At 43.3% G+C, this 12,096-nt stretch overlaps 1 protein-coding gene across 1 annotated transcript in view; it reads left to right on the top strand.

The window, feature by feature from the left end:
• The window catches only part of LOC137370788 (NAD(P) transhydrogenase, mitochondrial-like), a 212,996-nt gene that overhangs the window by 146,876 nt on the left and 54,024 nt on the right, over positions 1-12,096 (top strand). Inside the window, exon 18 of the mRNA XM_068032745.1 lies at positions 187-346. Within this exon, the coding sequence (XP_067888846.1) occupies positions 187-346 (160 nt within the window). The remainder of the gene's footprint in view (positions 1-186; positions 347-12,096) is intronic.

The raw sequence follows: 12,096 nt of genomic DNA on the forward strand, positions 1-12,096 counted from the left end.
CTGCAGTGTGGTACATTTATTTACATGCAACCTTTCCTCTTTAAAGTCTCTGTTATGTCAACTATTTTGTTCTCCACAAAATCCTTACATAAGTACTAAGTAAATTCCTGTGCAGTAATGAAGCAACATGAAAGGAAATGAAATAAAAGTAACAAAACTTATTAGATCAAAGCCTTTTATTTGTAGGCCATGAACCGCTCTCTAGTCAATGTGATTGTCGGTAGTTATGGTACCTCATCTACCGGCATTGGTAAACCCATGGAAATCACCGGCACTCACACTGAAACCAATGTGGACCAAATGGTTGAGATGATCAAAGAGGCCAATGATATCATCATCACTCCAGGTCAGTGTTTAGCTGAGAAGTAAACTTATTTCTGTAAAAATGTTTCAGTTGATCTCTAAAAGGAAACTTGGGATTTAGTGTTGGCTTGGGAGGTTTGAAATTCTTGTGGTCAATGACCATGCTGTTGGGTGACCTTTTATGGCTGAGATTCTTGCTTTGTATAGAAATACCACGTGAAACTCTGCATGAGGGCCTTTCTAAATGTCACTTCATTTATTTTGGATAAAGTTGCACATGATGCTAGCCATGTTGGGTTTGGCCCATTTCCTTTGTTTTTAGTCTGAATTCCTTCAAAATGCATTTATAAACAAAATAGTTATCAGTTTTGATTTTTATTGAATATATTTTTTGCAAAAAAGTCATAATCACTGGAATTCAGTCGGGAACTTCCTTTGGGATTGTCCCAGTTGGACACTACAACCTCAGCAAAAAAAAACTATTTACCCATGTCTCCGGAGTTTCCGGCAGTCCTCCACTGAAGGCTTGGTGGGCCATCGGGAGAACTCCCAAGGAGATTCCCGGTGACTGGACATTAAAATACAAGGAGTTGGGGTGAGGAGACCAGCAGCAGCAATGCAAACCAAAAAAGTATTTGTAAATTCTGTTATTAATCCATGTTTAACTGCAGTTCAGTTAACTATGCTGGAGCATTGTGTTCTCTACTGGGAGATCCAACTTTAAATCGCAGTCTTAACTGATAGTTACATTTCAGTTATTGGTGTTCAATTGGTGATCTGGCCAATATTTATCACTCAAACAGCATTACTAAAACAGATTATCTAGCCATTATCACATTGCTGTTTGTGGGACCTTGCTGTGTGCAAATTGGCTGCTGCGTTTCCTGTGTTACAACAGTGACTATCATTTAAAAAGTATTTAATTGCTGTAAAGCACTTTGGAACATCATGAGGTTGTGAAAGGTGCTTTATAAATGCACGTCATTTTTAATTTCTCCCAGAGGTCTTGTTTTGCTAGTTTGAACGAATTCTTCCAGCTTATACTGGGGCAATTTGGTTAAGATATCTTTCTTGCAGTACTTCAGCTGACTAACCGAGGATTAGCATATGTCTAATGGATGAGAAGGAATTTTAGGTTCACATTGATGTGATATACCTGAAGTCAGGTTGGTGATCTGATGCAGACCCCATAATGGGAAGAGGTGGAAGATCTTTAGGAGCTCAGCTTATGCTGCTCAGGGGTTACCAGTTGCAGTGTAAGGGAAATCTGGTGCAATCTCCAAGTTCAGAAAGTTCACTGGTGATCTTAAAACGTTATATTACCAATGCTTTTAGCATTACAAGAGAGTCAATCGTCACACTAGCTTTCCCTTAACATGAAAATCTAACCAGCCCACTACCGACCTCGATGCCAGCCCATCCCGATCTTGCTGGTGGTGGCGAGGCCTTGTGGCGGCTCCCCTGCCATTCAATGACAGGATCCGGATTTGAATATTCAAATAAATTAATGACGTTCCCATCGCCTCCTGAATTGCCGCCACAATCTTCATACTGGTGGCCGGCACTGCCGCGCCTTCAAATTCCTGTCCAGGGAAACGAGGCACAACACCTGTGGGGAGGATGTAAGTTTCTCAGTGCGGGAGGTGGGGGGAGTCAGGTCAAACTATTCTGATTGGTGGGGGGAAGGTGGGAAGAGGTTGAGGGTTAAAGTTATTAAAGGTCGGGGGGCAGGTCGCAATCTGGATCAAAGTTTTTTTTGGGGGGGGAAATGGGCTATTAATGACTCGATTCTTCCTTGGGGGCGTGGGTGAGGGGAGTGCAGATGTAATGTAATGGTATTATGATCACTATTTCCCAGTGGATGTCACAGTAAAAGATCCATTGTGAAATAGTGATCATAATACCATTGAATTTCATGTTAAGTTTGAAATTGACACATTTGAATCATAAACAGGAATCTTAAACTTAAACAAAGCCAATTATGAAGGTATGAGGGGAGAGCTGGCTAAGGTTAATTGGGTAAATAGACTGGAAGGTATGGCCGTAAATTAACAATTCACAGGGTTCAATAAAAGTACTTTCCATTCAAAAATAAAAACTTGTCAAGAAAGACCCATCCGTGGCTCACTCAGAAAGTTAAGGGGAGTATTAGACTAAAAGAAGAGGTTTACAATGTTGCAAAAAATAGTAGCAAGTCTGAGGATTGGGAGTGTTTTAGAAACCAGCAAAGGTCCACCAAAAAGTTGATAAAAAGGGAAAAAATAGAATGAGAGTAAACTAGTCAGCAATATAAAAACAGATTGTAAGAGTTTTTATAAGTACATATAAAGGAAGAGAGTAGCCAAAGTAAACGTTGGTCCCTTAGAGGCAGAGACAGGAGAAATCATCATGGGGAATGAGGAAATGGCAGAGGCATTGAACAAATATTTTGTGTCTGTCTTCGCAGTACAAGATACAAGTTCCATACCAGAAATAGGCAGTAACCTAGGGGCTAAAAAGAATGAGGAAATTAAGGATATTGATATCAGCCGAGAAAAAGAATTGGAAAAAACTGAGGCACTAAAATCTGACAAGTCCCCGGGACTAGATGGCCTACATCCTAGGGTTCAAAAAGAGATAGCTGCAGAGACAGTGGATGCGCTGGCTATGATTTTCCAAAATTCCTTAGATTCAGGAATATCCCCGTCAGATTGGAAGATGGCTGCTTTTCAAGAAAGGAGGTAGAGAGAAAACAGGGAACAACAGGCCGGTTAGCCTAACATCAGTCTTTGGGGAGATGCTTGAATCTTTTATTAAGGAAGTCTTAACATTGCACTTGGAAAAGCATCGTATGATTAGAACAAGTCAGCATGGTTTTACTAAAGGGAGATCCTATTGGACAAATTTATTAAGAGTTTTTTGAAGATGTAACAAGTAGGGGAGATAAAGGGGAACCAGTAGATGTAGTATACCTGGATTTTCAAAAGGCATTCGATAAGGTGCAATAGGCAAGGTAAGGGCTCATGGTGTTGGGGGTAATATATTAGCATGGATAGAGGATTGGTTAACAGACAGGAAGCAAAGAGTAACATAAATGGGGCATTTTCAAGTTGGTAGGCAGTGAATAGTGGGATGCTGCAAGGATCACTGCTGGCACCTCAGCTATTGACACTCTATATTAATGACTTGGATAAAGAGACAGGGAGTAATGTATCTTAAGTTTGCTGATGATACAAAGCTCGGTGGAAAGGTAAGCTGCAGGGAGGATGTAGAGAGGCTGCAAAGAGATATAGACAGGTTAAGTGAGTGGGCAACAACATGGCAAATGGAGTATAATGTAGGGAAGTGTGAAGTTGTTCACTTAGGTCATAAAAATAGAAAAGCAGAATATTTTTTGGAAGGTGTAAAACTGGTAAGTTGATGTTCAGGTAGAGTTGGGGGTACTCGTACAAGGAACGCACAAAGTTAACATGCAGGTGCAGCAGGTTATTAAGAAGGCAGATGGCATGTTGGCCTTTATTACAAGGGGATTGGAGTACAGGAATAAAGAAGTCTTACTAAAATTGAAGAGGGCTTTGATGAGACCACATCTGGAATACTGTGTGCAGTTTTGGTCTCCACATTGAAGAAAGGATATACTTTCACTGGAGGCAGTGCAGCGAAGATCTACTGAATTGGTCCCTGAGATGAGAGTGTTGTCCTATGATGAGAGGCTGAGTAAATTGGGCCTATATTCTCTGGAGTTTAGAAGAATGAGGCGCGATCTAATTGAGACATACAAGATTCTGAAAGGGCTTGATAGGGTAGAGGCTGAGAGATTGTTCCCACTGGTCAGGGAATCGAGAACATGGGGACACAGTCTCAGGATAAGGGGCCAATTATTCAGGACTGAGATGAGGAGAAATTACTACAGGTTGTGAATCTTTGGAATTCTCTACCCCAGAGGGTTGTGAATGCTCCATCATTGAATACATGTAAGGCTGGGATAGATAGATTTTTGGTCTCACAGGGAATCTAGGGATATGGGGAGCGGGCAGGAAAGTGGAATTGAAGTTCAAGATCAGCCATGATCATATTGAATGGTGGAGCAGGTTCAATGGGCCATATGGTCTACTGCTGCTCCTATTTCTTGTGTTCTTGTGCTATATGTAAATTTTAACACTTCGGTCTCTTCCAAAATTAAAATTTCTCTAAGGGCTTGAAGCCCTTTAAAAATGCTGCCTGCGCAGTGGTGGCGGACACCATTGCCGGGGACGGCTCGCCTGCCCCCTCCATGTCATCGGGGGGGCGGTCCGCCCGGCCATGTTAATGAGCTGCCGTCGATAGGATCGTGGCGACTCCGTGGAGTAAAACCTGTGTGTGGCTTTTTATACGCATATGAAGAGCAAGGGGGTAACCAGGGAAAGGGTTGGCCCACTCAAGGACGGAGAAGGGAATCTATGTGTGAAGCCAGAGGAAATGGGCGAGATACTAAATGAATACTTTGCATCAGTATTCACCAAAGAGAAGGACTTGGTGGATGATGAGCCTAGGGAAGGGAGTGTAGATAGTCTCAGTCATCTCATTATCAAAAAGGAGGAGGTGTTGGGTGTCTTGCATAATGCCCCAGGGCCTGATGGGATCTACCCATACAGTAAATGTCAGAACCCTTAGGAATATTGACAGGCAGAGAGATCTTGGCGTACAGGTCCAGAGGTCACTGAAAATGGCAACGCAGATGGATAAGGTAGTCAAGATGGAATACGGCATGCTTGCCTTCATCGGTCGGGGCATAGAGTATAAAAATTGGCAAGTCATGCTGCAGAACTTTAGTTAGGCCACACTTAGAATATTGCGTGCAATTCTGGTCGCCACACTACCAGAAAGACGTGGAGGCTTTGGAGAGGGTACAGAAGAGGTTTACCAGGATGTTGCCTGGTCTGGAGGGCATTGGCTATGAGGAGAGGTTGGATAAACTCGGATGTTTTCACTGGAACGACGGAGGTGGAGGGGCGACATGATAGAGGTTTACAAAGTTATGAGCGGCATGGACAGAGTGGATAGTCAGAAGCTTTTTCCCAGGGTGGAAGAGTCAGTTACTAGGGGACATAGGTTTAAGGTGAGAGGGGCAAAGTTTAGAGGGGATGTGCGAGGCAAGTTATTTACACAGAGGGTGGTGAGTGCCTGGAACTTGCTGCCAGGGGAGGTGGTGGAAGCAGATACGATAGCGACGTTTAAGAGGCATCTTGACAAATACATGAATAGAATGGGACTAGAGGGATACGGTCCCCGGAAATGCAGAAGGTTTTAGTTTAGGCAGGCATCAAGATTGGCGCAGGCTTGGAGGGCCAAATGGCCTGTTTCTGTGCTGTACTGTTCTTTGTTTGTTGTTTTCAGTTTTAGATAAATAAAGAGACATGTAAGTGAGTGAATAATCTTAACTGGATGGTGAAGATATCCTCACCTATTAAGTTTAAATTATTGGAGAAATTGCTGAGCAGCTATACTTTAAATGTAACTAAGTATCCACTGTTTGTATTGTCACCCCATTTAAAGTTCAGCTTGGGGTTAGACAATGAGTTTTTGACTACGAAATATCGGAAGGACCACTTGTAGGCTGGGACTCAGACATCCCTACAGATGGCTTATATTTGGTCTTCGTTTTGGTTAAGCAATCTTTTTTGCTGTATTGATGCTTTAACCTATTTTATTGTTAACCTTTTTGCATCATAAGAACATACCAAGCAAAGACCATTTGTCCATTCGGGTTTTTAACTTCCACATCACATTCTGAATCAGAACCACATTGATACTAATTTAATTTTTCGACCAGTTACGTGACTTTCTGTTATTTAAGATGTGCCACAATTGAACAAGCATAGCACTCTCAATGGAGGATACTCAGGGATGCCAACATGTTGCATCACAGAACGTTAGAATTCTGATTTCAGGCATGTGTTAGCTGGCCATACCAGAGAGGGAGGTGAGAAAGAGAAGCGTGGAGCCGTGGCATGTTGTTTCCTACAGCGAGGGAAGGAAAACTGCAGGATATCTAATTCTCGGCTTCACTCATTTGCGCTGGTGACCTCCAACACAAACAAAAGCACCACAATGTGGGGCCTTATTTTTTTCTCTTTGATAATTCGATCAAAAAAGAAAAAAACATGAATGCAGTATAAGCAGCGAGTATTAACTATGTACTTATCCATGTCGATTGTGTGTTTTGGGGATGTCTCCTACTCAAAAATGGGTTCAGAAAATTTAGTATGAAGAGCAAAAATCAGTGTTTTGCTTGTTAAGGACTTGTTATTTAAGCAACTTGTGCAGAATTACACAGAAAGATATAAATTAAAAATGAATATTGAACTCCAGGTCAAAGATGGTTTCAGTTCACTGAATGAAGAACATGATTTTGAAGCATCACTGTAACATTAATGTAAGTGTTTAGGGCAGAGAAGTTTTTTGACACATTACATGAGTGTAACAGCTATTGTTGGGGATCTCGGTGCAGCAGGAGAGAGCAGCCTAGGCTTACAGAAGGCATAGCAAGTGCAGGAGCACCAGAATAAACTGTTGCAGGTGGTGAATGTGCTGGAAGGGAGTTATGGGCATGATGGAGGTTCAGTGAATGATGAGGCATAGACTCTGTAGGGAGGCTGCTTTACAATGAAGCTACTTTTGCAATTTAGAGCATTGGTTCACATGATTGGATTGATTAGAGGGGCTCACAGCATGCTCCAGCGAAGGCGGACAGTATTAGCAGGATGCCTTACCATGGAGTCTGGTGTATTGATGTGGATAGAGATCTCACCACGGAGTTGGATGAGGAATCAGGGAAAAGCAGGAGGACAATAGCTCATTGTTGCGATTGCAGCCAGGAGATAGGTGTGAGAGGTATTCGTTTCCCAGTTTTCCCATGATAATTGCAGTTGGAAACAGGCACTTTCTATTGGACGTATATAGAGTTGGAAACTGCTGGTTGCTTTGTGAGTTTACATTTTTCTAAGAAATGGATATGTTTCTTTTAGACAACTGACACTTACTGCTCAGAGTAGATTGATGGACAACAAAATATATTAAAAGCAATTATGGTATTTTCAATTCAGTGTTTGAGCTCATCAAGTATATGTATTCATGTATTTTTCTGGTCTTTACCCACTATGAGTTGTGAACTTCCTTGTATATCTCATATATGTGACCTTGTCCCCGAGTTGAGAGTACAAGTAGCAGATGGCTATTTAGCCATCATATTCGGCCTCCCATCCTCTACTCACTTTGGCTGTTTTTCTTTCTACATTCTGCGAGCAAAGTTGTGTTGCACAAGTTGGTGGGCTGGATCTTGTTCTCCTCCAGGAATCGGGTTCTGTGGCGGGGAGGGCCTGAAGATGGGTCCGGTTGAGGCCTGCCATGGACTACAATGAGCCGTTGTCTTCCTGGTTTTCCCTGACTCCTCATCCAACTCCGTGGTGAGATCTCTATCCACATCAATACACTAGACTCCATGATACGTCATCCTGCTAATACTGTAGCCCTTCGCTGGAACATGCTGTGATCTCCTCTAATCATTCCTAGCATGTGAAGCCACGCTTAAGATTGTGGTGGCTCTTCGGCGGGCTGCCATTTTTTGAGCTCACCGCTGTGTTCGGCAGCAGGCTGTTAAAATCCAGCAACTACAGCTTTATCAAAATTTGGAAATGACTGTTTTGCCACCATAAGATTTTACTGCATTCTTGGAAAGCTGTGAGCATCATATCAGACATTGGGCTGAATTTTACGCCCCCCCCCCCCCAAAAGAGCAACAAGGTGGTGGGGAGGAGTGTAAAATGGAGTGGGAGGCTCCGGGAACCCTTCTCGACCCACTCCCGCCTCCGCCACCCTGTTATGCAGGGCGGTGGCGGCGAATACAGGCCCGCCCGCCCCAGGCCAATCAAGGCCCTTAAGTGGCCAGCTAAGAGTCTCCGCCTGCCGCCACGGGGATTTTACCCTTGGCCGGTCTGGCAGCCCAGGCCCGAGAAAAGCTGTCTGACCAACGTTTTCTGACGGCCTGGGGGGTGTTGTGGGGGGGCCCCTCATGATCAGGCATCCTGTGCCCGAAGAAGGGCTGTCCCCGATGTCCCAGCCACCCCCAACACGCCTGCCGTCCCACCAGTCGACCACCCTTGCCTCTCCGGGGCCTGACTGATCACCCCCAGAAAGGCCCCCAAAAACTTACCTTCCTTCCTGGGTTGTCCTTCATTTTCCTTCCAATGGCTGGGTTGCAGTCCCAGCAGTGGCCACTGTTCCTGGTGGCGCTGCTGGGACAGGCCTGCTGATTGGCCGACAGCTCCATTAGGCGGGACTTGCTGCCTCAATATGGTGGAAGTCCCACCTCAGACCAGTTAAAGGCCTGGGAACCGTAAAATGCGGGCCCGATCCCCTCCCCAGGCCAAGCGGAGGCGGGTTCGCCAACGACTTTTCAATCAGTGGACGGCTCCCTTCCGGCAAGGGTAAAATTCAGCCCATTGCGTCTAAGATATCAAGAAAATTTATTAAATCAACTATAAACAAGTGGATAATCTAACATGATACAATACAGTTTTGTATTTACAGTAGAAAGTCTGTTATCTAGCGTCTGGCGTAGACAACTGAATGAGTTGCAGTATAATACTAAGCTACTCTTTTACACATAGCTTTTAGCTACAGGAGCTAGGTTATATCTTATCTTTTCCTGTGAAGTTTCTGACTGGCTCAACAACCTGCTACTAGCTCAATGATCTGATCCAGCCCCTTTAATACTCTGGCATTTGTATTCAAAATAGTAGGCTATCATGCACTTAACCAAACAAATCTGTGTTTGTTCAACATTAGCTTGGTTCCTCCTCCCCTCGAGCACATAGCGTGAACGTCAGTTTGAAATGACCTTGCAAATTAACTATCAAAAATAAACATGGAACAGGGATTTGAGCTATAGTGTGTTCTTTAAACTACTTATATAGTGTAACTGAATGTAAAGGAACAGCAGCAAACTAAACTGGACAAGAAGACTTTTGTGGAAATGTTCACAATTCAGTTTGATTTCTCGTAGTTATGGAAAAGGACAAAGATAAATAGAAGTAAAGGTTCTAAATTGGGGGAAGGCCAGTTTTACGAGGCTGAAAAGTGATGTAGCAGAAGTGGACTGGAAGCAGCCACTTGAAGGTAAATCAGTGTCCGAGCAATGGGAGGTATTCAAGTAAGAGATTCAAGCGGTTCTGGGTAAACATGTTCCCACAAAGAAAAGGGATAAGAAAGCCTCGAGCCATTGGAGCCCACTGGATGTCAAGGTGCATAGAGGGTAAGATAAGGCAAGAAAGGGAAGCTTATATCAGACACTGAGAGCTTAATACTGCAGAAAACCTAGAGGAGTACAGAAAGTGTAGGGTTGAAATTAAAAGGGAAATTAGGAAAACAAAGAGAGGGCATGAAAAAATACTGGCATGGAAAATCCAAAGATGTTTTATGAGTACATAAAGAGCAAGAGGATAACTAAGGAAAGAGTAGGGCCTATTAGGGATCAAAAAGGTCACCTATGTGTGGAGGTGGAGGATGTGGGTAAGGTTCTTAATGAATACTTTATGGCTGTCTTCACAAAAGAGGGGGCCGATGATGACATCATAGTTAAGGAGGAAGAGTGTGAAATACTGGGTGAGATAAACATTGTTAGAGCAGACATATTAGATGGTTTGTCATCTTTGAAAGTAGATAAATTGCCAGGCCCAGAGGAAATACTTCCCAGTTGTTCAAAGAAACAAGGAGGAAATTGCGGAGGCTCTGACCATCAAATTTCTATCCTCTCTGGCTACAAGAGTGGTGTCAGAGAGTTGGAGGATTACCAACATTGTACCATTGTTTCAAAAGGGAGGAAGGGATAATGCGAGTAATTATATGCCAATTAGCTTAACTTTGGTTGTGGGTAAATTATTGGAATCAATTCTGAGGGACAATATAAACCTTCATATAGCAAGGCATAGATTAATCAATAAAAGTCAGCATGGATTTGTTAAGGGAAGATCATGTCTGACTAGCTTGATTGAATTTTTTGAGGAGGTGACATGTAGGGTTGATGAGGACAGTTTGGTGGATGTGGTCTACATGGATTTTGACAAGGTATTAAATGGCAGGCTGGTCCAAAAAGTAACAGCTCTTGGGATCCAAGGGAGATTGGCAAATTAGATCCAAATTAGCTTAGTGGCAGGAAGCAAGCGATAATGGTTGACTGGTGTTTTTTGTACCTGGAAGGCTGTTACCAGTGGGGATACACAGAGCTCAGTACTTGGTCCCTTGCTTTTTATAGTTTATATTAATGATTTAGACTCAAATGTAGGGGGCATGATAAAGACATTTACAGATGATACAAGAACTGCCATGGGGAGGCAGGTTCAATTGAAGACAGTTATATGAAAAGGAAGAATATGCAGGGTTATGGGGAGAAGGCAAGGGAATGGGACTGAGGGAATTGATCTTTCAGAAAACCAGTGTGGAAATGATGGACCGAATGGCCTCCTTCTGCACTGTAACAATTCTATGATTCTGTGGTTGACAGTGAGGAGGAAAGCTTTAGACTGCAGATATAGCGTGGAGGCGATGGGCCTATTTACCTTAGCAGAGAGGTTAGTGACTAGGGGGCATAGATTTAAAGTGATCGATAGAAAGATTAAAGGGAAGATGAGGAAACATTTTTTCACCCAGAGGGTGGTGATGGTCTGGAACTCACTGCCTGAAAGGGTGGTTGAGGCAGAGACCCTCAACTCATTCAAAAGGAGTCTGGATATCCAGCTGAAGTGCCGTTAACTGCAGGGCTATGAACCGAATACTGGAAGGTGGGATTAGAATGGGTGGATCGTTTTTCAGCCGGCACAGACACGATGGGCCAAGTGGCCTCTTTCTGTGCCATGAACTTTCTATGATTTATGTATTTTATATATTATTTATTCTATCTGGTCACTCGGGCAGAAAAGTGGGAAGTGGAATTCAATTCAGATAAATGTGAGGTAATGCATTTGGGAGGTGCAACACAGTAAATGGTAAGATTCTGAGTAGTGTGGAGGAACAGAGGGACCTTGGAGTATATGTCCAAAGATCCTTAAAGGTAGCAGGACAGGTCGATAAGGTGGTTAAGAAGGCATTTGGCATGCTTTCCTTTATTAACAAAAGCAAAGGCTATAAGAGCAGGAGGTTATGTGTGCATACAACACAAGTTAGACCACAGCTTGAGTACTGCATACACTTCTGCTCATCACGTTACAGGAAAGATGTGATTGCACTGGAGAGGGTGCAGAGGAGATTCACAAGGATGTTGCCAGGAGTGGAAAATTTTAGTTATGAGGAAATATTGGACAGGCTGGGGGTGTTTTCCATGGTACAAAGGAGGCTGAGGGGTGACTTAATTAAGTTGTATAAAATTATAAGGGCGTAGATAGAGTAAAAAGGGACGACCTATTTACCTTAGCAGAGGGGTCAAAAACTAGGGGGCACAGATTTAAAGTAATTGGTAGAAAAATTAGAGGGGGATGAGGGAACAATTTTTCACACAGAGGGTGGTAAGGACCTGAAACTAACTGCCTGAAAGGGTGGTAGAGGCAGAAACTCTCACCACATTTAAAAAGTACTTGGATGTCTACTTGAAGAGCTGTGATCTGCAAGGCTACGGACCTAGTGCAGGAGGGTGGGATTAGGCTGGGTGGTTCGTTGTGGTGACAAGGGGCCAAATGGTCTCCTTCTGTGCTGTAAATGTTCTATGATTTCTAATTTAACGCCAAGCTGTGGTGTGAGTTGAGAAAACACACGCTCTTTCAAAAATAAGGCCCAGGCTATTTA

Source organism: Heterodontus francisci, chromosome 1 (assembly GCF_036365525.1).
Source record: "Heterodontus francisci isolate sHetFra1 chromosome 1, sHetFra1.hap1, whole genome shotgun sequence".
Taxonomy (NCBI): domain Eukaryota; kingdom Metazoa; phylum Chordata; class Chondrichthyes; order Heterodontiformes; family Heterodontidae; genus Heterodontus; species Heterodontus francisci.